Source organism: Numenius arquata, chromosome 6 (genome assembly GCF_964106895.1).
Source record: "Numenius arquata chromosome 6, bNumArq3.hap1.1, whole genome shotgun sequence".
NCBI lineage: Eukaryota > Metazoa > Chordata > Aves > Charadriiformes > Scolopacidae > Numenius > Numenius arquata.
The window spans coordinates 39,161,745-39,187,401 of record NC_133581.1 but is presented as its reverse complement, the minus strand read 5'-3'; the positions used below and the strand labels follow the sequence as shown (position 1 = coordinate 39,187,401).

Here is a 25,657-nt window from a genome sequence, read left to right as displayed (position 1 = left end):
GCTGCGCAGATTTGAAGTGACATCTTCAAAGACCGAGATCGCTTCGCTTAGGAGATGGCGGGTAATTCGAAGGAACTACTGCTCAGTCAGCTCACCCTAGGACAGACATATTTCATAAAAGAAGGCAAAGTTCACCCTAGAATATAGCTTAGGGAAATTGTCACCTCCCTCTGCTGGGAAGTATCTTCACAGTCCACATTGATCTCACACATGGGCCTCAGAACAGCTTCTGACAGGCCCTTTGCTACCTTGAACAAACCAGGTGTCTGTGATTTGCGTGTGAGGAGAAGGGGGGAGAGAAGAAGCAAGGAGAGAAATCACTGCAACGCACAAGTCACAGGCAGAGATATATATTTTTTTTTTTTTAGCAAAGTCTTTATTACAGAAATATTCACCCTCTAGACTTTTATATCTGTACATGCATTTCTTCCAGTAGGAAGATGTTGCTAAAAACAGACCAAAAAAAAAACCCAAAAAAGAAACCCAGCATGGGCTCCTTTTCACTTGCTGCTCGGCATTGGCATCTGTAACTCCACAAGAACCTTACAAATGAGAACACGTTAAAGAATAGACTTTGTTCTACAAAAGCGAGCAAGCTGTACTGCCAAGAAGGGTGCCTTCTGCTATAGCAAAGGTCAGCTTGAAGGATCTGTGCAGGAGGGGCCGGGTGTCTCGAAATAGCGAAGCCTTACAGCCCCCATACAAACCAGTTACCCAGCCCCACCTGCTCTCCCCAGCCACCGCTGTGTCCAGAGAGGACAGAGCTGCCGCTGGGGCTCTGACCCCCCTGCACGAGCCTTTCTTCCCAGAAGGAAAACTTGAGTAGGTGGTGAAGCCATCCCTTTGAACTGCTACTGGGGTTATTCCTACCAACCCCACCCCTGACAAGAGACAGTCCTGGGACCACCTCTGTAAGGCAAAGGCTCTCCCACCATGTACCTTCTCTATCAGGTCTCAGGCAAGGACCACCCACTTCTCTCTCCAACAGCCTCCTGCTGACAGGGTGATGGCACACCCATGCGACTGTCGGAAAGCTGTTGTCCCCAAGCCACCTCCAAGACTGAGGATTTGCACCCAGCTCCCTTATCTAAGGAGCTGGGGCAGTTTGTTCCATACGTTTCCTCCTTTCTTCTGCTCAACACCACTCCTCGCTGCCGGCCACTGGCTGAATAGAGCAAACAGCCCAGACATTAATTATGGAAACCCACCAGCCTGCACAACTGCAGAACCAGCTACTGTGGTGCTTTCACTCGAGACAGAGCTCAGGATGCAGCCATGGCTCCGGACCGCAGTGGAGTCAGAAGACTGGACAACTGAAATAAAAGCAACTTATCCTTGCATCCAAACCACAGAACCTAAACCGGGCACTGGTAGCTGGGATACCTCCAATATACCATCAGCAATCCAGTCAGATCCCTCCAGATTCATAATTAAAAACCACAGCTGACAAGTTTTCTGTTCGTAAAGGGGGCAGGGGAAGAATCAAGTTAATCGTAACCTCTATAAAAGTTGGCAACCCAAGAACGCAACCAGCAGAGCCAGGCTGGGGCTGAGTCCACACTATGCAGCCATCTCTGAAGTGCCTCCAAACTGACAGGACCCAGCAAAGCAGTGCTGGGGGGAGAAGAAAAGGTAAAGAGGCAAGTGGGAGAAACATCTAAGTGTCAAATCCAGAACCTGAGGGAGCCATTCCAGAAGCAGCTGAGCACCACCACGACCTGCCAGGCCCCACTATGAATGGGTAGGTTTGGCTCCCTCCCGGTGGCTTTTCATCATGCTTGAAGGGAAGAGCTCCGCTGAAGGCAAGCCACAGCCGACTCCAGGAGCAGGAGAAGCGAGTGTGAAGGTATTTCAGATGAGAGCCTAGGCTGGATGGTGCATAGCAGGAGCCGCATCAGGGTAACTGCAAGGGAGGAGAAGCCCTATAAAGCACAACTAGTTACCACCACAAGTCAGTGAAGTAGGTGAAGCTACCAAAGCACTGGAATCTCAACATCAGGGGGATGCTGTGGGACAAAGAGATGGGACTTCTGGGGGTAGGGAGAAAGATGGGTGGGAGAACAAGGTGGGAGAGGAGTTACTGTATATTAGGCCCAGCGGGTTGTAGAATGGAGATATGAATAGTATTGTTTAACAAGGAGCAGGCAGCAAAAGCATTGTCCCCGCAGGTAAATCGGTGTCTCGTGTGATACGAGACAGTTAAGTTCTGCTTCTTGAAGTAGAAATAATCCAGAGGCAGGATGCAGGTGGCCCAAGGGCCCTATTGCCGGAAGATCAGGCTGTATTGCAGCTCTAAGAGTTCTTAGCAGAGCGGTATCAGAAATGGGATGTCACAGGAATAATGGTCAATGGTTGGACAGTCTGGGTATGAGGCAGGAATGTTCTTTTTGCTTCTTTCTCTGTGGTGCCGTAGCTCTGGAGTTAGCCAACTCAAGACTTGGGCACTTTGGTGTAGTCTTCACTGTGTATGTTCTTGCAGAGCGAAATGGACAGTATCATCCCCAGCAGCTGGAATGAGCAACGAAGAATGGGAAGAAAAATCAGCAACCAGACAGGTAATAAGGTGGGAAGAGAGTGTGGTACAGGGGAGCAGAATACAGCAGTCTCCTTTAAATGACACCACACGGGTGAGCAGAGTTGGTCCCCAGTGCAAGGAAAACGCAATCACCAGGATGAGAAAAATATTTTGCTGCAAAAAGATGTGCCTTGGTCTGGAATCTATGTTACCTATGTTAGGCTTTTTAAGGAAACAAGTGGGATCTCACTAGTGGGGATGTTGCTCGTCTCGTTCTTCCTGGTTACACGTCAGACACAGCAGCAGGAACCACGAGTAGACAGGGCTTTGTTCAATTTTTAATCCAACCAATGAAAGCAGCAGTTCAAAGCTCCAGGTAGACACAATCAAGAGCTGGAACTGCACTGCCATTTAACCAGGTGTCTATTACCTGCAAAAATAGCTTTGCCTTTAAAAGAGCCTGCACAGTAAGACAGTAGAGGGTCACGTCAGGGAGTGACTTACCTCTATAACAGCAACACCGGTGCAGACCCCAAGAATGATACCAAGGTTGTCCTTCAACCACTTCTCTACACCATCCATGCATCCCTGTGGAAAAAACAGGTTCACAAGGGAAAGAAGCACAAATCTAAGTATCTCAAGACTGAAAATCCATAGCACATCTCCTTGTGCAGGCAGAAGATTATCCCAGTTACGTGCTATACCAGGTTTCACAGCAGCTTTAGCAGAAAAGGGCAGGATCCCTGTTCCCCTTTGCCCCAGTTTCCACAGGTACTTCAATTCTAAATAATTCCCAGAGGAATAAAGACAAGGTGACTTCAGTGTAAGCTTCACGGGACCTAGACATACCCACTCACCTGCTCATGAACAGGCCAGTCGGCATACGTTGCTGTGCCGTTGACAGGGTCATCCAGACTACAGAAACCACTATCTGCCTCGAAGACCTTGGAGCTATTGGAGCAGGAGCAGGGATACTCGGTCATACTTCTGTTGATAAGAATCTCATTATTTTCCCAGTCCATTGCTCCAGTCCAGCCACAGCAGGCAATCTAATAAGCAGAGAGAGATCATCACGGTCTTATACTTTTCCCTGATAACATACTGCAGACAGGAAAACAGACAGGCAGCGGAGGTAGAAGCACACAGAAGTTCTCCACGTAACAGCAACGGTCAGGCCATACAGTTTGTGTGCATTAGTTACGTTAGAACATCACTCTGGTTATCAGCTGATGACACTTGTGCCAAGGGCCATGCAGAAGACGAGGTATTAAATACTATATGCCTATACACCTATAAATACTTAAAGGGTGAGTGTCAGGAGGATGGGGCCAGTCTGTTTTCAGTGGTGCCCAGTGACAGGACAAGAGGAAACAGGCACAAACTTGAACATAAGAAGTTCCACCTAAACATGAGGAGGAACTTCTTCATTTTGAGGGTGGCAGAGCCCTGGAAGAGGCTGCCCAGAGAGGTGGTGGAGTCTCCTTCTCTGGAGACATTCAAAACCCACCTGGACACGTTCCTGCTTTGGCAGGGGGTTGGACTAGATGATCTCCAGAGATCCCTTCCAACCCCATATCATTCTGTGATTATTTCCTACCAAAGAATCACTCTGCTAGCAAAACAAGAGTTAAAGGGCCACTTCCAGCAGCCTTTGAGCATAGCAGACTATAATAGGCACAGGCCATCCATAAAGTTCTAGCACACCAGCCGTGCTAGAATATGAATCCTGCACAAGCCTTACTGCCTGAGGCCCAGATGCTCAGACTTCAGCAGGCCACGCAGCTCGGCATCAGTTCTATAGAGCATAATTTTTATTAGTTTTTGCAGGCTAAATACTAGCAAACCTCATCTTATCTCCAGGTGACAACGCTAAACAGAAGTAAAAGCACAGAACAGATGTTGCTGGTGGGTCAACCGGAGGAGGGCTGTTGTCCTGTGTGACACATTTGGGAGAGATTTATTTTTCAGTCCCTCCAGCTCATCGTCAGCAGATTGATTTGGTGAGGGAGAAGCAAGGCAGGCAAGAGATTAACGGGCTGACAAGACATCATGGGTATTCGAAGACATCTCAAAAGAATTACCATCTAGTCTTCCACTGGCAATGCCATTTCCATAGGTTTAAACGCTAAGACAGTATTTTTCTTTGAGTAGCACGTTTCTTGAGCGGACCTAAAGCAGGAACTTTTCATTTTCTGGTTCCCAGTGGCAAGGTACCACTGATCTTAGCTGTGGCCCCCGGGGGGAGGCCAGTAGCCACCACATGATGGCGTCAACATGCCGCCAAGCCCCAGCGATCATGTCCTGATGAGTCTGCACCCGCCTGGCTGCAATTGGGACTGGCTGGAAGATGGGATGAGGAAAAAATTTCCATCCGAAGAAACATTTACATTCCTCTACGGCCACGTGATAAAAATGTAGTTGCTGGAGGGGAAAGCACATCAGCGAGTCCAGCAAAGACCAAGATCTTATCTTAAGCAATGATCCCAGTGGTTGCATGGTGGCACAGAGCAGAAAGGCTATCAAACTTGAGGTGGAAGTTTAGGGAAAATCCCCCTCTGCTCAGAAAGGAAAAGCAGTGTTTCAGTCTGATGTAACAGACCTGAGAGGGGAGGTACAAACTGCTGAATACCTGCACCAGGACGAGCATTTGGTTTCCAAATAAGTGTTGAAGAGCTAGTCTCCAGAAGGAACTACCTCTGTCCCACAGAGGTTTGGACTTCAAGACTGGCCTACAGAACAGCCACCCCCTTTCAAATGCTAACTTTAACGAAGGAGAGTAATTAGGTTCCTAACACTCAACTTCCCCACGTCTACAAAGCCTTCTTCTTCTGTTCCTACATAAAAGAAGGGCTCAAGCAGGATCCTCTCTCCACAGCACACTCAGCCTTCTCTTGAGTCCACTAGCAAGGAGATACAACTACAGTCATAAAACCAGAAATAAATCATTCTCCCTGCAAGGAGGGGAAATAATGCAGGTCAGTGTTTTGCAGACCGAAGAGGAGACGGAAGAAAAACGCTATTACTTGTACTTACTACACATCAGTCCCACGCTGGGCATGTATTTAACCACAACAGGCAGCCATCTTTCAAGCTTGTGGTTTGGCAGTAAACATGTCTCCAGCACGCCTGAACACTGACCTAGTTGCTCAAGCGCTGACCCCGACACTAAAACAGAAACCCTGGGCGGTTGGATGGCTCCCAAGAACGCTGACACTTGCAGAAGAGCCACCACAATAAGCAAGAAACACGTGCTATGGAGTAAGGCAGGCAGAGCTGCTGACTTGCCTAGCAATAAGCCAGGGACTCGACTTGCTATAAAAATAGTACGTGCTGTGGCTTTCACACAGGCTAGTGTTCTGGAGGCCCTGCAAAAAAATAGCATCATCCGCCTCTTGCTGCCCCCCCATGACATACCTGTCTTTGCACATAGTCCCACGCATCTTGTAAGTTCCTCTCGTCATCATTCGAAGGGTCATAATTTTTAATCAGACTTTCAACTACGTTGGACAATTCTTTTTTCAGCTGGGAAAGAAAGAAAAGGCAGGAGAGTTAGTCAATTCCTTGTAGTCTTCTCTTTGGGGCTTAGGGTACATAACACCCCTCCCTATCACCTGTGTTAGTCCTGCTGTGGACCCACCTTCCCCCGCCCTGTGGAAGAAACACAGAATCACAGAATGATAAGGGGTTGGAAGGGACCTCTGGAGATCATCTAGTCCAACCCCCCCTGCCAGAGCAGGTCCACCCAGAGCAGGTTGCACAGGAACGTGTCCAGGTGGCTTTGAATGTCTCCAGAGGAGACGACCATGGTCTCATCATTGTTATGGGTGTGAAAACAGTTTGCTTTGCTCTAGCTCCAGTGAATGAGCAAAGACAAAAAAAAAAAAAAAAAAAGCAGAATGGGTAGTAGCTTCTGGTTAGCCCTTTTCCAAAGGATCTGAAGTAAACAGTAATAGGAGCTCAGGCTATCACACTCCCACAATACAGGTATTTTTACGTTGCAGCAAAGAGACAGATAGAACCAGTATTAAAGTCATTGGAAAAATAAGTATTTAATTGGCACATAAAGCAATGCTTAAAGGGGAAAAGCAACCAAGTAGTGACAAATCCCCCCAAACTGACCTCGAAATGCCTTACTCTGCAGTCTTGTCTACGGTTTTGCAAAGAGGCAACAAATATGATCAACAGGATGAAATGTGGAATGGGTTTACCAAGATAAAATCCCACTGTGATGACCAGGTGGCATTTCTTGCTCCCAAAACTTTTTTCCCGGCAGAAGTAAACACTACAAATCAACCCTGGATTTCAATATTCCATGGCCTGCTGCTACGTAAAAGGAAAGTTATTGTAGAGAAAATGAGTTAACTCTAGGTCCTCATTTCCTCCACCAATCAGTTTCTTCTCAAGCTTATTAAGCAGACAGGAGACTTCTGCTCCGGTTCCTCAGAAGTCAAGGCTTGGAATAAATTCCTTTGCTTACTGAGTACAGCATCGTGCTTGTTACAGTGTTGATGGGAAGTACACTTGATGCACAGAGAAGTTCAGACATCAGACCAAACAATCGTGCATCCCCTTAAGGCCAGAATAGAAAGCAAACTTTAACTCCCAAGAAAGCAAAGTTGTGAAGTCCTGAGCAAGTAAGTGTTATAAAGTACGGAGGACAAGTAGAGATCTGCCACAGGAAAACAGGATGCTTGGTGGCCACAAAACAACCAACCAACCCACCCACCCAGAGTCAGAGAACAGAAACAGTCTTAGTTATGCATCAGGAGAATCCTTCCAGGAGAGACGGGAAAACAGCAAAACAGTTGTTCAAAGCACAAACCACCTCTCTTCAGAAATGTTATATGTGCAGCTTTGGTCACTCAAAAAAAAGCTAACTGCAAAAAGCAACGAGCACAGACAAGGTGATATCTACAGCCTCAGTCGTGAAGGGGAGGCAAGACAGCAGCTTTGCTACGCAATGCAACAGCCAAAGCAGCGGTACTTTCCACCAAGTCCTTGCCCAGGTACAGAGAAGAGCTACAGACAAGATGAGCAATAAGGAAACAGAACTGGGTATGGTTATCCTGGTAAGACACAGGCCGAACACTGCTGCCTGCCCCGGAGGAGCGAATGATAACTGCAAGCTGAAGGAGAGCATTGCCTTAAGTACTCACAGGTAACGCATTTCTAACCTTGCGCTGAAAGGGAGACTCTGGTTCAGGATCTCGGTCGCTGCAGTCCATCCCCGCTGCTCAGGGAAGGTGTGAGTCACTCCGCTCCTGTACACAGCTGGGGTTTTCTGATATACAGCTGGGGGAAACTTCCCTTTTTCACAAGGCGGTGATCTGCCTCTCCCCAGGCTCCTAAAACTGCTCCTTCCATATTAAGACAGGAAGTACTACAACTATCTAAACTCCTCATTAACAGTCTTATCACAAAGCTCGGGCGTATCAAATCATCCCTTCACGCCCATTCCTTATCCAGAGACATTCAGATCTTTAACTCTGATGAGATGTGCAAGCTGCCACCTGGCAGACTCCTTCACCTTCTTCCTCCCACCTCCTTCTGAAGCTCTTCTGAGCTCTTCGTGAAGCTTGTACGTGAGGACAGCTGTTATTGCTGATAGACCCAGATCCCAAGAGGTTGGAGAGAGGTGTCATTAGACTGCTTGAGGGATGGGATAGAGTTACATCAGCCTGAGCACTAGGATGCTCCCATCCCGTGTATTACCTTTTTGTCTGTGGCGCTACAGGATATTTCAGACCAGTGGAAATGTTTTTTTCCCTTTCATTTCATTCTACTGTTAAGCACTGCAAATGACCGTGGCAAACCCAGGGACACGCAGCAAGTGGAAGCAGCGCTTACCGTCAGAGAGAAGCTTCTCTACATCAAGCAACTCTTCTTCCCAGGAAAACTGCAGCTCAGCTCACTGGGATCAGCGATGTCAGGCCAGACAGATGGCAGCTGCATGATCTTCCTTCTCATCATGTCTAGCTCTTCCCCTTTTAATTACTTCGCTTCCCCTTTTCCTTCCCTTCAAATCAAGGCAACCTGACCTGGTTCTCACTAATGAGATTGGCCTTGGCTGCTGCCATAAGCCTTATCAGTTACTAAAACTCTGAGTTCCCACCCTCACCCCTCCCACACGCTGCTGCTCCACATGCAGAGGGAGGCAAGAAGAGCCGGGTTTGTTGTCCTACCTGCCCTGGGCCCATCTAGCCCCTTAGATATTAGGCCAGATGGAGCCTAGTGTCACTTCTGCAAGAACCATAGAATGGTTTGGGTTGGAAGGGACCTTAAAGATCATCAGTTCCAACACCCTGCCATGGGCAGGGACACCTCCCACCACATCAGGTTGCTCAAAGCCCTGTCCAGCCTGGCCTTGAACACCTCCAGGGATGGGGCAGCCACAGCTTCTCTGGGCAACCTGTTCCAGTGCCTCACCACCCTCACAGGAAAGAATTTCTTTCTAGTATCTAATCTAAATCTCCCCTCTTTCAGTGTAAAACCATTCCCCCTCGTCCTATGGCTCCCCTCCCTGATCAAGAGTCCTTCCCCATCTCTCCTGGAGCCCCTTTAGGGTATGGAAGGGGCTCTAAGGTCTCCCCGGCACCTTCTCTTCTCCAGGATGAGCAACCCAAGATTGTTCAGCCTGAAACCCTAGAAGAATCCCAGGTAGTACCTCTGTTCTCCACCCCAGGACACCCCTACAAGCAGAGATGGGGCCTGAACCAGATGTCCCCAATCACAGCTGGGCAGGGAAGCTGGATCTCTACTCTTACACAAGAACAGGCAAGAAGTTTTACAGACAGCTCCAGTTTCAAAAACTGAAATGTTTGAGTTGAAGAAAAACTCAGGTGTTTCTTAGGTGTTTCAGAAAGTAATTGGAGAAAGGGGGAATATTCTACACACAATAGGAGAGCTCTGGAAAGCGCACGCCCAGGCAGCTCGGTCACAGGTTTAACCGGCAGAGCAGCCCCAAGGGGGGACACAGGCACCTGCAGCTGATCACCCTTCTGCACTTGGCAGAGGAAAACTGAAAGAGCAACAAGCTAAAAAAGGCATATCAAACACTCTGGCAGGCTTTCAACATCCTCGCCATCTTCACCCACTTAAGGTCTGTCAGGACTCGGTGCTGTGTGGAGCGCGATGGCTCCAAGAAATGGCTACCCTTGCTCTCTGGGCTCCTGCTGCTCCCCAGCTCTGGCCAGCCCCGTGTCAGGAGGGACAACCCCACCACCCCACAGGCAGGGCATCCAAAGCCTTGGCACCAACACCGCAGACCGCTGCCATAAAGCAGCAGGGCCATCAGTCTCCCTTCACACAGGGAGAGGGAGGGAAGAAGAGGAAGCCAAAGAGGGAGCTGGGGAAAAGGGAATACCACAAAGAAGAGCCATAGGCTTTGGATTTCAGTCTCCATCACAGAACGAATCACCCAGGCTTCTTCCACTGTCAGACACCGCTGGTCATTCATCCTGTCCCTCTGTCTGAGGCTAAAGCTAGATCCTTCCCCCAGCATTTATTAGCACACAAAAATAGGCTCAAAAAAATAAAACCCAGGAGGGGGCTCTCACTCTCTCCCCTTAGTCCCTTCAGATTCTGAAACTAATGCATAGTCCGTAGCCCCAGGCCAGTTGCTGCAGCGATCACACAGGCCTGTTTGCCACAAACAATAGCTGGCAAGTAGGGCAATTCCCAAAAGACCACTGCTCTCCTTCACTCAAGGCATTTAGAGCCAAGAACTGTGTGAACTAGGCCAGCAGAGACCTTGCCGGGGCTCTAGCAAGTTGAGGGGCTTGTGAACCACTAGACGTAGGCGAGGAGTTAACATTCAGCTCACAAAGAAAAACGGCATTTGTGACACTTGTGGCATTTTGTTGCCCCTTAAAAAAAACCCCAGCCCACCCCACAGTTTCAGTCGCCACCAGATGTAGGGAAACGGGCGTCGCATCAACATCCTCCCAGTAGTACTGGGCAATTCCAGTCTGAAGGGGCATTCCTCTAGCAGTGGCCATGGGGGAGGCAAAGCAACAGCCTTCCTATCAGAGGCTCGGCCTTTCGTGGTTACACTAACTCTATTTCAGAATAATTTCATATGTCAGGGGTGGGGAAAGATTTTTGACACTAAAAAGGAACAGATATTCCAACCAAAAAAACCAAACTACCAAGTGAATCTGTTTGGTAGCCACTACTCAAGAAAAGGGCAGGTAGAGAGGAGTACAGTAATAATTCTGTCTACTTTCCTGCAGCGCAGAAATAAATAATTCAGTTACAAGAAGCGGAGGAGCGAGGGTCACCGTGCTACCTCCTGGATCCAAGATCCTTTCCCCCGCTCTTGTTATTCCTCGTTTTAGATCCAACCCAGTTCCTGAAGCCAGAAAGAAATAAACACGAGGAGCACAATAGAGGGTCCAGGGACTGGATCTCGGGGCCATTTGCAGTTTGCTTCGATGTGCTCCGAGCTGCCCTGGGATGATGTGCACCAAGCGAAGCGGAGCGACACGCGCAGCATCGCTGAAGCGCAGCCACAAACCAGAGCGTGGGAGGTTTCAGCCAAGGCCTTCCTGAAACGGGATTTTTGGTTTTTTTTCCCTTAGTGCTCTAAGGCAGGTCCTTCAGAGGGTGCCTGAAATAGAAGGGCCCTAGAAGTGACTTTTCCCTACGTTTTGTTCACTCAGGACTGAACAGGAGCAATTTTTCAGAGCCCAGCTTCCCCCACCACTCTGCTGGATCCCTCTTTTATTCTTTCCCTGGTCTGACTGAGGTTGTAAATGAAGAGCTACAGCTCAAAAGCTGGAGTTTTCTAGAGCAGAGTGACAGCTGGAGGAGAAATACCAATGAGGGACCGGAATTTTGTGGTCCGAAAAGCTGCATTTCCCCACTGAAGGGGAATGCCCATCCCCACACCACCTCCTCTGCATTAGTCAGAGCTGTTAAGTTGCGAATCAGCAGCTTGTTCAAAGCCCCAGCTTCACGCAGCAGCTGGCCGATGTTTCAGTTTCTCCTTCAGCTCCAGCCAGCCCAGAAAGCAAGCAAGCCACATTCCTGCATTTGGCAAGGAACCCAGTCAACAGCTGGTCCCAGTCACCACAGGCACTTCTACAAAGCTCAGATCAGCCATGCCGGGAGCGGGCACGGTTCCCTTGTCCCCAGACTTTGAATCATAGAATTGCCTGGGTTGGAAGAGACCTTTCAGATCATCGAGTCCAACCATCAACCCAACACTGACAAAACCCATCACTAAACCATGTCCCTCAGCACCACGTTTGCCTGGCTTTTAAATACCTCCAGGGGCAGTGACTCCACCACTTCCCTGGGCAGCCCATTCCAAGGCTTAATAACCCTTTCAGTGTAAACATTTTTCCTAATATCCAATCTGAACCTCCCCTGGTGACACTTGAGGCCATTTCCTCTTGTCCTGTCACCTGTGACTTGGGAGAAGAGACCGACCCCCCCCTGGCTACACCCTCCTTTCAGGGAGTTGTAGAGAGCGAGAAGGTCTCCCCTCAGCCTCCTTTTCTCCAGGCTGAACACCCCCAGCTCCCTCAGCTGCTTCTCACAAGACTTGTTCTCCAGACCCCTCACCAGCTCTGTTGCCCTTCTCTGGACACTCTCCAGCACCTCAATGTCCTCCTGCCATGAGGGGCCCCAAACTGGACACAGCACTCAAGGTGCACCTCACAGTGCCCAGTAGAGGGGGACGGTCACTTCCCTAGTCCTGCGGCCACACTGTTCCTGATACAGGCCAGTGCACTGTTGGCCTTCTTGGCCACCTGGGCAAAGGCAGCAGGGACCCCACAGTTAAAACTTGCTCCCACCACATGAATGCTGCTCCCAGTCCAGCTGTCAAAGAGCCAGAGGCCTGACCAGTGAACCTATAGCCTGGACAGGTTGTTGCAATGCACTTAAGTAGCTCAAAAGTTATTCCCAAGCCTACTGGAGCTCTGGAAGCACACACCGTAAAACTGCATTCCTGACAAAGAGAGCCACTTCAAAATGTTAAACCACTTGGCTTTAAGCTCAGACTGTAGTACAGGAACTGTCACATAGTTGGGTTTGCTCTTGGGGAAAGAGGATAGCTCTTCCAAGGAGTTTTACATACGGATGCAGAAGGGCTGAAAGGACAGAGGGAGATGACACAACGAGGGAGGCCAGTCTGAAAAGCGATCACTCAGGCTGGTAACGCCTCAAGGTGCCACTGGTGGCAAGATGGTACCACTACATGCCCAAATAAATAGTCTGCAGCAGGATCAAGAGCAGGTGTGGTCAAAAGCCTTTCAGGAATTTCTTTTTACTGTCCCCACAACCCAAAAATAAAACCTGTACACTGAGCAGAGCTTCATAATCACAGAATGATATGGGGCTGGAAGGGACCTCTGGAGATCATCCTTGATAAAGCAGCACTACAGAGGCTGGCAGATACAGAAGCAGCAAACTGTAGAGCAAAGCTGCTGAACTGGGGTAGAGAAAAGGGGAATGCAGTTATGCCTGCTAATGGTATAGCCCAGTTCGGAAGAAAGAATTTCCAAGTGTCTCCTGTTTCCCCAAACCAAGACCAAGGAAAACGTGCCCAGCAAGAAACACTTACGTTTTCTTTCTGGAAGTAGATGAGCAGTCCAGCAGCTACCTGAGTTAAGAGGATCACCATCAGGCAGGTGAAGTACTGGAAACAAAAGAGAACAGATGACCACTGTCAGCCTTTAGAAAGGTGTGTAACATAATAGCACAAGTTTTACTAAGATTTCATACACAGGAGAAATTACAATATTGAACCAACACCTTTGCCTGCAGGCAAGCTCTGCTATCAACAGCAGTCTCCCCAGTAAGAGGTTTAAGTACGAGCATCTACATCAGACCAGTGCACTTTGGTACTTCTCCCATCAGGTCAAGGGGAAGACTTCAGGAGGGAGAGGGTTTACAAGCACCCTCTGCACGTGTCATTCCAGCTGGGACTCCCTCTACCACCTCCAGCTCCATCCCCAGTCCATTCTGACCTCAGTCAGTTGGACTGTGCATACCCCAAGCCTCTACAGCAAGAAAAGTCAATTTTACAAACCTAATTTTTTTTTCAATTATATTTGAAGTCAATTACCTTTTTTTTAAAAAAAAAAAAAACAAACAGCTATTTAATTTTTTTGAGGATCTAAATTTAAGATTCATCAGCAATCTGCTTTTAAGGACAGTTTGACATCTAGGATTACTTTTAAATGGTGCTACCATTACATTAGGAGATGTTCCTCATGCCAGGACACACAACGAGCCGTACATGGTTTCATGTACACATGTGCTCTGGATAAGGAGTCAAGCAGCAGGCTGAGGTGCATGAAGCCAGTGTCACCTCATCCATAGCAGCCAGAAATTTTTCCTCAAGTTTGAGAAGAGGTCCTGACATTCAGGACATTCCTAGTCGAGTCTCTCTCAAGTCTTGCACTTTCCACAGAAGCTGAACTTTCACAGAATCACAGAATGATATGGGGTTGGAAGGGACCTCTGGAGATCATCCAGTCCAACCCCCTGCCAAAGCAGGTCCACCCAGAGCAGGATGCACAGGAACGTGTCCAGGTGGGGTTTGAATGTCTCCAGAGAAGGAGACTCCACCACCTCCCTGGGCAGCCTCTTCCAGGGCTCTGCCACCCTCAAAGGAAAGAAGTTCCTCCTCATGTTTAAATGGAAATTCTTATGTTCAAGTTTGTGCCCATTTCCTCTTGTCCTGTCACTGGGCACCACTGAAAAAAGACTGGCCCCATCCTCCTCACACCCACCCTTTAAGTATTTATAGGCATGGATGAGATCCCCCCTCAGTCTTCTCTTCTCCAGACTAAAAAGACCCAAGTCGCTCAGCCTCTCCTCATCAGAGGGATGCTCCAGGCCCCTCATCATCTTTGTGGTCCTCTGCTGTACCCTCTCCAGCAGTTCCCTGCCCTTCTTGAACTGGGGAGCCCAGAACTGGACACAGTGCTCCAGATGGGGCCTATCTTTGCAGCATAGCAGGGACGCTGTCACTCTTTCTCTTCTCCCTCGCTGCCCCTGATACTTGCCCTTGCACCACTGAGAGCACAACGTTAACTGGGATGTTGGGGTGAGGTAGAGGGTCGGCTGGGACACGTCTCCTCAGCTGGCAGTCCTCAACCCACTGTTTGCAGGAAGCAGCAGTGACATCCTCTCTCATTTCGCAGAGTTATTAGCTCATCGTCACTAACGTCTGAGGAACCACTGCTGCTGACTGCTGGAGAATTTTATGTGTGCAAATCAAGAACTGGACGTAAGTTGATGTAGCAGAAGTATCATCCCCAGGAGACTGGAGCCCCAGCTACAATCCAACAGGTATTTTGCAGGAGAGGTATGAAAGGGTGGATCTAATACATAGCATGAATTGTCTCACCAGACCCAAGAGACATCGGATTTCATTGACTGCTCCAAGACAGCCCAGGAACCCCATCAGCATGGTGAGAGCCCCAATACCAATAAGGATGTATGCACCAGTCTTCAGGGATGGAGATGACATCTCTGTAGGGGCCAGGAGAGAGAACAGAATTAGCTACTGACAAAAATGACATATGCCATCACCATTTAGAGAACCACCTCCGTATCTGCTTATAACAATCTGTTGTCTTCTACAAAGGGACTGCACAGAGGCATGTGGAACGTGGGGACAGAAGGCTGCTTCTGGGTGTCTTCTGAAGAAGGAAGACTTCCAAAGCCAACCTGCAGGTCTCCATTATCTCAGAGCCTGGAAGACTCATGGTCACTCCAGACAAATGATCTTTGTTTGGAGAAAGTTAGCTAGCTGCTTACTGGATTTTTAACTCCCTCATGAATGCACTCCGAGTGAGAGTAAGATGAGGAATGTTCTACTCCGCAACTACTGCCTCTTTGCTTCAATTCCCTTCGCTCTCCTCAGGGAAGCTTTTTCTCCCAAGTCCTAAAAACCCTTTTTGGTTTGGCTTTTCACACTAACGCCCTATTCCTTGTTCCAGCCATTCTGTTTTCACTCGTCCACTTGCAGTCAGCAGTGGGATGCATAAACTCCGTGGAACGAAACACAACACAAGAGCTACGGCTAGTGTCAGGCACAGACGATGTGACAGGTTAAATGACAAGCGAGTGTCGAATGGCTTGTGGCCAGACTCTTGCTGCAGCACCCATGTATGACCCCCTGCAAACAGATGCTATTCCAGGATCAAAACAGATTATCATGCCCAAATTAGCTACTTTTACATATCCTTCCAGCTATCCTCGGCTATTGTGTCTGGAATGACTCTGCTCATGAATGCTCAACAGGTTTTCAACCCGGTCGAGGTAGTATTGTTATTTCAGACATGCTGGTGCTGTCAGTCCTCTCCCTTCGACACTCAGTACTGTGAGCAACAGAAGAAACAAGCTCTTAGTCCTGTGACCAACTCAAATGTATTTCTTGCAGAATACGATCAGAGGGAGCAGCATTACAGCATGAAAGCTGAAGAGATTCTGTCATGAAATAGTAACCAGAAACCTCATTTATCATTAAACAACACTCTTAAACCTGGGAGCTGCACAGTGTAGGGGAATTCCCAATGTCCACTGATTAATGAAAATAATGTTACTAGAGCTGAACATTTAGTTTCCTGGGCAGAAGTCCCAGGAGGCAAACTTCCCCCGAGCTCCTCCTGAAATAGGTTAAGAGACAGTAACTGAATCCAGACTAATGCTCTCCCCACTAACACATACCTTCCCCCGCTGCAAGTCACCAGCTTCCAAACTTTTTCCCTAGAACGTGCCGAACTCAGGAAAAACATCAGTTATCCAAAAAATGAACCAGAGCCGTTTGCCTTCAGCCTCGATTCATTCCCAGGCCAGACTCTCCCTGGCTGTACATGGGCCACAGACACCAGGGTGCTGCTCCTCCTTCCTCACCAGTCCCGGGACTCTTGCTGTGTGTTTTAGGTGTTGATATTGCAAAGCATTTACTGAAGTAGTAGCCTTACAGGGGTGGTCTTCACCAGACTACGCCATTCCCTCCCCCAAAATCTGCTCAGCCGTCATACGAGTGTTCAAGTGCCTGGGCTGCAGCACCTCCACAGCGCTAGAAAGCGCTTGCTTTAGTCGACTTCTCACCAGAGGAAAGAAAAAGGTATCTCCAACTCAAAAGCCCTTTGGAGAGGCGACAGCGACAGGGGGACAGGAGCTGTGCTTGCGCTTCTCCTCTGCAATACACCTTGTCTTGCAGGAGAAGGTTCCACTGGCAGGACGAGTCCTGCTCTGTTTGCTGTCACGCCGTGTTTTCCCCCGTGCTGGGCAGGGGGCCAAGCGAGGACAAGAGGCTCCTTTGGCAGCGGCCAGAGTGCCCTGCTGTGCTGGGCTCCCTCCCCATGCCCGGGTTACTAAAGCAGAGGGGAGAAAAAAAAAAAAAAAAAAAAAGAGGCAAGGCCTGGGAAAGGAAGCGAGGGGGCAGGGAGAAAGAGCTGATGCTGGAAATCTCCAGGAAGGAAGCTAAATCCTTAAACTGCTGCTCTGTTAGCAGAGATTCTGGGTAAAATGGGAAGAAGCAGAGCCAAGCTCAGGGACTCCGTACCGCGAGAAGTGGCAGTAGCACCCATCAGGCTGGGGGAACGGCTGCTGGTACCAAACACACCTCAGACCGTGAGGCATCGTATGGCAAATAGCCAGGCCCTGCCTGATAAGCGCCTTTTTGGCTGCCTGCATTAGAAGTGTGTTTCTGCTCATGCCCCCACTTAATTAACCAACACCCCTTGTGGTGTTCCCTGCCCTTCTAGTACTGCAGAAGCAAGCCAAATGCCACAGCACAACAGACAGAGCAAGCAGTGGTATCTACGTCTATGGCATTAGCGGGGGTGTCGCCTCCTCCCAGCGCCTTCCAAAGCCAGGCCAGCGTGTTCAGCAGGACTTGGAAGATAAAGAAAACCCTTCGCAGGATCAGCACAGCTGGGAACAGGGCTCTGAATGCCATTCTGTTCATTCCCTGGGGATGCAAGCAAGCAGAGTGCAGGCAGCCCTCCTGCAGCGTTTGACACTGGTGCCAGAGTCAGCAATTCTGGAGGTTAGCAACGATGGGGAATCAGACCCACCAAGCAGAAAAGTTGTTTGAAGCCCCCTGTAGGAAAAAGCACAAAGGAAGCAGAGCTTGTAAAAGATGGGAGCTGAGCTCCTCATTTGGTGAGGGTACACTTACAGCCCTGCAAAAGCCCGGGCTCTGCTAAGGAGGCTGAGTTTTTTGGCTGTTGCAGAAAGCAGGCCCTCTGTTAAGAGTCAGCTCGATGCTCTTGGCTGACCTAAAGGGGAAGAAAGCTAGCTCCTTGCACACGTAGCGACACAAACCACCTCTGACAGCCAGGCTAAGCCTTGTGAAGTGTATATACTCGAGCATGTTTTAGAAGTCAGAGCACTAAGGACTTCACAGACCCACACCTTCCGTTTCCCCTCAGATCTATATCCTGTGCTGCTTAGGAACAAACATACCGGCTACTTCCAATGTACATGAAGCATTGATAAAACCAGGTACTTTCTTTCTTTCTTTCTTTGGCATTTAAAACAGTCAAATTGAAATAGATCATTACAGAAAGCAGTGGGAGCATAGGGGACTTGCATAGCAAAGCTACATTGAGGCACTGGGGGCCTTGGGACACAATGGTAATAGGGAAGCTGTTGTGGAAACACAAACCATGCAGTGAAAACAGAATTAAACGCTAGTCCCTACATTTAAGATGAAATATTTGGATTGTTGGCAATGGTCTCTCTCAGTCTGACCCTGGTGTTGCAATCCACAAGATAAGGAGGAATGCTGTTGTCTCCAGGGTTGCTCCCTTTCACCCTGTTCCTGCCAGAGCCCCGTCTTGCTGTACACCATGTTACTGCTCAGGTCACTCACTGCGCATAAAAGAATTGCCATCCCTGGACTACACCATGGTCAAGCACAGCCCTGGGCTAGAGTCAATTCAGAAGGAGAAAGAAGACGAAGAAACAGGATCTTACGTAGAACCGCAATGAAACTGGTTTTGTCGGCCAGAATCCATATTCCAAAACCCAGGATCACAGCGCCCAGGATCTGAAAGAGTAAACACACAAAGGCCTGTTAGTTTAGACAATTAAGAAGAGGCAGCCACCATTCTCCACACTTGCAGGGTGAAAAAACAACCATTCTTTTGCTGTTCCCACCCATCTCCCCCATGGCACTCCTCCCAAAGTAAACAGGATTAGCAAGACTCCAGGAAGAACGCCTCGGTCAACAGCACAGGAGCCCCAGGTTCTGCTTGGCAGCCCTTCACAGGGTATTATATGATGTTGTATAGGAGGACCGTTCAAAACAGCCTGAGGAAGAGACACCCTGCTGCTAGAACCTTGTTGTCAGAAGCAAAAGGTAAGTGCAGTGCTTCTGTGAAGAACCACGGAAGGACAAACACATCCAGCACGTGATTTTGAAGATATTTTTGAATAGAGAAATCCCTGACCCTATGGGACCAGGCTGGGAGGCAGCTGCCAAAGGATTAGATATCTGGCAGCTGGAACCTTCCCAGGAAGGAAATCTTCAGCTTGTCAGGCTCTGTTACAACGTTATGGCTTCAACCCACAAATGCAAAAGAAAAAAAAAAAAAACCAACCCAGCAGCATTCACTCTGCATGTGAGTTCCCTTGGGTGAAGTGCTTTGCCCCTTCCAAAGCCAAGCTCAGGCCATTTGGCTTGGCCACTGCTCTGTGACAGAACACCCCAGCCCCTCAAGCCAACGCATCTTAACACCAACAGAAAGCCAAGCCTTATGAGACATGGTCTCTGCCTCGTTCACCACATGGCCTTATCTAGGGCAAGGATTAGTAGAGCAATACATCCCTGTGAGGGTTCAGCTGAATCCGGACATTGAATGGAGAAGGCAAGAGATACAGTTTTCCCATCTCATTTTGAAGGAGGGGAAGAAAATAAAAGAATTTAAAGGTCCCTTCCAACCTAGACAATTCTATGAATATATGCTGGTTTAGCTTCCAGGTGTCACCATGTTTTATACTACACTGTGAGGTGTTTGCACGTAGATGACCCCAGCTCCCACATCAGAACGACAGCACCATTATATCCATAATAAAGTGACTAGGCTCAGAAGCCTGTAAGTCTGCAGATTTGATTACAAGCTCAAACTTGTGCCCTTCAGCAAACTAGAAGTGGCAAAGGCTGGAAGCCACTTGCTGTGCAAAGATCTAAAACAGACTTTGAAGAAACAAGGGAAGAAGGAGCGCAAGTGAGATGCTTCCAGAGGACATGAACTGGAAGCAGCAGTTCTTACACCAGCAGGATTTGAAGATCGGATGAAGTGAAATACTAAATAAACCAACGGGGTGAAGAGACGCTGCAATTCTGTGCTTCATTAGACAATGTTCTGATATTTGGGAGACAAGGGAAAGGCCAAACCACCACCTGAAGCAAGCTGGCAGAGAGGGTTGTATGGACAGGCATTGGCTCCACATTTTGAAAGTTTACACTGCACTTCAGCTCCTCATACAAAGAAGCTTTTCTGAGCAAAGACAAAGCAACAGTCTAAAATAAGCTGCTTGCAAGCTTTCCTGGCCTGGCTGAGGGCACAACATGCTCTGGGGATAGGATTAGAAAGTCACCAAGCAAGTTCCTATCTATGAAGATGGATGAAGACTGACTCAGCCGCAGAAAGCACGTAGCTGCTGTATCCCAGAAAAAGAAAGAAAAAAACCCCAAAGCTACAAAGACAAGATGGCAGTAACAAGAACCCCCCCATTGCCTTATGTCCCAACATGCTGCACAGCAGCACCCAATCTCCTGATCAAACTAGAAAGGCCCCCTTGAACATGCAACAGCTGTGGCGCCTAAAAAATTCCTCTCAGACTTGGTATTGCCGAGAACTGCTGAATTTACAGTTTGAGGCGGTCTCACATTTAAACTATTGTCTTAATAAAATATTTGTCTTAACAAAGATGCAAACCGGGCTGTATGTGACATCTCTCTTGGCTCACTGACCCTGAAATGTCACCTAAGTTTTGCTGTTGCTGACAAAACGCAGAACGGCTGCTGAGCTGAGTTCCTGGGAAGTTATTTGTCAGGAGGTGCTCAGGCTACCCAAGGTCTGTTTTCACGCTGATCTGTGCTCTAGTCCACAGCTCGCGTGTTTGCCAGGAGCTGCTGTGGAAAACACTAAAAGGGGAAGGCAGGAAGACAGTTAGCCACAGGGAGAAAACGCTGTCGTATTATCAACAGTTTATTTACCTCCTAGCAGGATAGTGTATCTGCTTGGCATCTTCAGGAGTTTGCATTGCACAGCGAGGCTGCTTCTGCCACTGCCTTGGCTTCAGACCCTCCAGAGAAGGTAGTAGCCTTCTGCTCCATTTACAGAAGGGTTAGAATATATAACTCTCTGCCCTACTTCTAAACAAATAGTCTCCAGAGACTGTTGGACTTGTCTCACGGAACTGTTTTCCCTTTAAGGAGAAGCCTCTGCTGTGGCCCATGTCTTCTATCCCAGAAGGCAAAGATGTGTTGAGTTTTTATTAAAGAGACTGAGCTTATACTCTAAGCTTATGGTCTTTTTATCTTTTTTGGCAAGCAGGCAAGCAGTCCAAGTAACCTTCTTCCCTTTAACCAAAGCAGGTCAAGCCCTTCCCTGAAATAAGGCTCCGAAACTGCAAAATACCACCAAGTCCCCAGACCACTTCTGCTATAGCAAAGGACCTTCTAACAGACCTCAAGCAGTAGAGAAGTGCTATTTCAATGACTGACTAACTTCTAAATGAGTCACTAACGTGGTTCTAACAGCTTAATTCATCTGCTCCATGCAAGGCTGGAAGTCACACTCTGGACAGCAAGGGCTGACCTGCACAAGGGGCAAACACAGAGGCTCAGCTCAAGGTCCTGAGCAAACACAGAGCTCCATCACCAGCATTAATGGTCACACTCGTGCAAGCACTCTTCTCACCAAAACTCAGCAGCTCTGGTAAAGCACCGTGAGGGATGCAAAACCTGTCCGTGCTGGGAGCCCACAGCAACTCAACAGCAGAAGTTTCTCTGCTAGATTAATGCTGACCTACCACATTGTATGAGATCAAGAAGACCTCCCCCATTTAAACCCTGAACAACCTTAACGGAAAAAGCTTCTCATCTCAACGACTTCCTATGACAGTGAGAAAGTAATGGATACCACCTTCCTCAACAGCTGGCACGTGCAAAAAGCCTGCCATCGGTCAAGACAGAAGCACGCTCAAAATCTTCACTCCAGACAAGGATCAAGGTCCCCACCAGAACAGGCTTCGGTCAGCACAGACCTCCTTATCCCACCTTAAAACTCAGTCTCCAGGCCCAGCTCAGTGCATCAGACCAGCTTTCCCCAAGAGGGAGAGGGGCTGGAAGCTACACCAGAGGAGCTGGTTTGGAACAGGATAAAGGATATCAAAAAAATATAAACTGCATCCAGTGGGCTGCCTCATTTCTCCAGGCCAGTCTGCCCCAGTCTCCGCCCCCCAACCTCCCAACTCCATTTCAAATAGGGGACTTGGACTAATTCGTCTTGTTAAAAATCAAAACCAGCCTTTGGGACTCGAGCAAAATTAAGATTTGTTCTTTGAAGCTTGCCTGGCCTATTTAGGAGGGCACTGCTATTACTTGGCAGGTTTTGTAGCTTTGCTGCTCAGGGGCAGCTCAGCTGCTGCTTCAGATGTGGCAGGGAAAGTAGTTATAACTATTCTCCTCCCAGAAAGGACTTGTGACTCCTCTTTTCCCTTCCCATTGCAGGAAGGGAACTGTGTGCATTGGAGACAGCAGGTGGGTGCTGGGAGCAGAGCTGCTCGACACACCTGGGAGCTGCACAGCAGCTCTGACAACCTTCAGCTTCAGGGATTCCCTCCCTCCTTCCAAAACTCTGGCCATTTTATTTAATGAACATACTGGGCAAACATCCAGGAAAAAAACCCTTTCCAGCTAATTTTAGTCCAGTTCTTCCTATCTACTTTGCAGATGCCCACAATACTTACAAGGAACAGGAGATTGAAGAGGAAGAGGAAGTACTTGGTGACTTTTAGGCAGCCAGACCCCATCTTCTTTCACTTACGGGACCTAAGGGGAAAGCAGACAGACAATCAGTTATGTTAGTGACAGGTCCTCCAGGCAGTTTCAGAGCAAAACCCTTACCCTGGGCAGAGCTCTGGATCATAGGGTCTCAGACCAGACACACAGAAAGCACGTGCTCCATAGGTTACCCAAGTTTCCTTTTCAGGGCAGCAAAACAGGATCCCACAACCACTTCAAGTACAAACAGCCACTACTGCCAAGATCTCCTGGAGAGTGACAGAAGGCTATCAGCAGTTACAGAAGGGATTTAATCACAAAGACACTGCTAATTCCATCACTGTTTATACGGACTTTGCATTAATAGCATCAACCAAAACACCAACTCTGGCTACCACTCCCAGCAGAGAAAAGGGATGCACTTATCTGAAGAAGGAGCTCACAAGGCCAACCTCACAAGTCCGAGGCAGTCTGGGAGCACTGGCAAGACACGATGCTGGTTTTAGTTTGTCAGTACCAGCCACACAAACTACACACATCCATGGAGTGGCTGGCAAACAATACACAGAGGGCAAGAGATGAAGTCTGGGGCAGGTCTTCACCGCAGAGAAAAGGTTCTATACTGTACCTGAAGCTAACGCTGCTCAATTATCATGGCTGAAGCCTATGTAAACCCACAGGAGAAAGGAGGTGACAAGGTTACTCTTAACACTGCAAATTAGGCAGCTTATCAACAATGGATCCTTTAGCTACAGGACCCGGGGAGTAAACAGATCTGTATTACTGCAAGCTGCTCCAATTCTCACTTGTCTGACAGCAAAGACCTCGGAAGTCAGAAAAAAGAACTACAAACCATCCCTGCTACTAGAGTAAGCCTCCTCCGGGTGGAAACAGCACAGCTGAGTAACACATGAGGATGGGTAGGAGAACGTCTCGGGTCAGCTTTCCTTCTCCTTCCTCCCCCATGCTCAGTTATGTTTCCTGCATAGGCAACAGAGGAGTTTTAAGTTCCTTAAAATTTGGTCTAGCAAGCTCCTTGCTCAAAACAGGCCACGCTGCTTTAAGAAGCACCAGACAGAGGAAGAGCAATGCCAGGCTGGCGTCACCAGTCTGGTGTGGGAAGAGCCAGCCCCAACAGAGAGCGAGGTCAGGAGGGTTCTCTGCTGCCAGCCCGGGTGTACTGAGGGTCACTGGAGCCCAGTACGTTCTTTTGTTTCAATCAAAGGCTTTTGCTTAATCCTATTAAATATTTAGGTTAACTCTGGAGCTAAACTGGTACATGGGCCTTGTTATAACTGGCTAGTCTTCCCACCCAGCAATGGTCACCATCCAACTCTCCAGGAGAGAGCACGAGTATGAACTCAACGGCTGAAGACAACACTACTGCTCTAACTTCGAGGGATGTCATAGCTAGAGGCTGTGCTAGGCCCATCGCTGCAAGATGCTATAGAGATGGGAAAGCAGCACAGAAATACAATCTCGGCCAGCTGTGCTACAGGTTGATCTTAAAAATCCCATCTATATGGCAGTCATCACACCTAAGGTGCTCTGACTGCACAGCCAGGTCAGCATCATCTCAGTCACTTCTTATTTCAGTTCTCTTTTCAGGTCAGACTCCATAAAGCCAACAGCACCCAAAAGCAGCTCCTGCAGATTAGCCAGGGAAAGCTCCTGCAATAGTTTCTGGTCCCATACTTACAGCACATATCACACACACAGCACACTCCCATTTCCAGTGCCCCCAGTTGCAGCCATGGGCTGTGAGCTGGTTCTGTTCCAGCACGGATGCTCTGTACAACAGCCGCATCGCTACCAACCTGTGGAAAGTAAGTGAAGGCTCTCTGTGAGCGGATTTTTACCCTTGGTTAATGACAGCAAGTTTATTCAACAAGCCTTGCTCACGTTAGAGCAGCTCTTCTACCACAAATGGCAGCTTGCTGTCACAAAACAGCCATAACCTAAAGGCTTCCGTGGCCTGTAACGGTATCTCAAAAAAAGAGGTGAGTATTTGACCAGGGACAGCACAAATATCGCTTCCTCCAAACTGTGCGCTCCCCTCCTTTCCTCTTTTCCTTCCTTTCCCTACATTCTCTTGGGCCGTTAATCCTGGCAGGCACCGACACTTCAGACTGCACTTGGACAGGATAACTAAGACATAAGTTTTCCCATCCAGCTGGCTTGCTTACTGGCTTCAACACGAACACAGCTCCTCTTAATAGCATCATAAACTGGAGCCTGGCAGTCTCACCAGAACATGGAGGCAGCCAGGTCCCTAGATGATGATGATGAACGTCCGTTGTGGGGGATACGAGTGTTTTTCTATTCTTCAACCTAGCCAAGACCTAAGCTAGATAATAACCTCCTGCACAAGGCATTGGACTTCTTACCTTAGGATGTCCGGTCCCAGGTGCAATCGTCCTTATTTTCAAGCTGGAGGGACAACTCCCAGTACTTGCTGATTTGCTTCCTAACACTAAGTAGCCATGTGCTGCCCATTTCCAATTCTGTCCAAGTTACCTTGATTAGTCAGGAAAGCAGAGATTTGCAGAGCCGTTAGGATATTTACAATAGTTATCTAAGATAATTAGAGTAGTCAAACAAGTTGAGAAGAGCTGGTGTGGAAGAAGACATGCCTGAGGTGACAAGAGTAAAAGATTGCTTTCAGGGCTCTTTCACTCCTAGCTATTTGTTAAAGGCATACATTCTTCCATGCTTACTAAAAAAAAAACAAAACAAAAAAAAAAAAAAACCAAAAAACCAACTGTGCATTACAGTATTATGCACTGTTCTCCTCTAGCCACAGGGAGATTTACCTCTTTCGTAGCTCTTAGCCATAAAGTAATTCAAAGCACAGTTTTCAAGCCAAAAGAGAACCAGGTTTTTAGGGTTTTGCTTTGAGCCTTTAAGATACTTTAGGGCTTCGCATACTAGAACTTTAGAGATTTTCCAATTCCTCCACTATCCTTAAGGAATTAAATTACTTATGTTCACTACATTAATGAAACTCCTCAAAACCCTACCTTCTGAAATTGCACAGAACGGTCACAAAGTTAGCAACACCACTGCACAGCAGAAGCAGCAGCTCAACAAAATTTGAGATGGGTCAGGTTTGGAAGCAGAGGAACTCGGAGTTATCATAACCGGGCGTATTG

The 25,657-nt window shown here is 48.3% G+C and overlaps 1 protein-coding gene across 1 annotated transcript in view; it reads right to left on the bottom strand.

The window, feature by feature from the left end:
- Positions 1-335: 335 nt before the first annotated feature.
- Positions 336-25,657, bottom strand: part of CD82 (CD82 molecule) — a 42,971-nt gene continuing 17,649 nt past the window's right edge. The window contains exons 2-9 of the mRNA XM_074149504.1: positions 22,472-22,553; positions 18,467-18,539; positions 14,880-15,004; positions 13,086-13,160; positions 5,930-6,037; positions 3,373-3,564; positions 3,020-3,103; positions 336-2,508 (exon numbers count right to left, since the gene is read on the bottom strand). Coding sequence (XP_074005605.1) covers positions 2,431-2,508; positions 3,020-3,103; positions 3,373-3,564; positions 5,930-6,037; positions 13,086-13,160; positions 14,880-15,004; positions 18,467-18,539; positions 22,472-22,534 — 798 coding nt within the window. The 5' untranslated portion in view covers positions 22,535-22,553 and the 3' untranslated portion in view covers positions 336-2,430. The remainder of the gene's footprint in view (positions 2,509-3,019; positions 3,104-3,372; positions 3,565-5,929; positions 6,038-13,085; positions 13,161-14,879; positions 15,005-18,466; positions 18,540-22,471; positions 22,554-25,657) is intronic.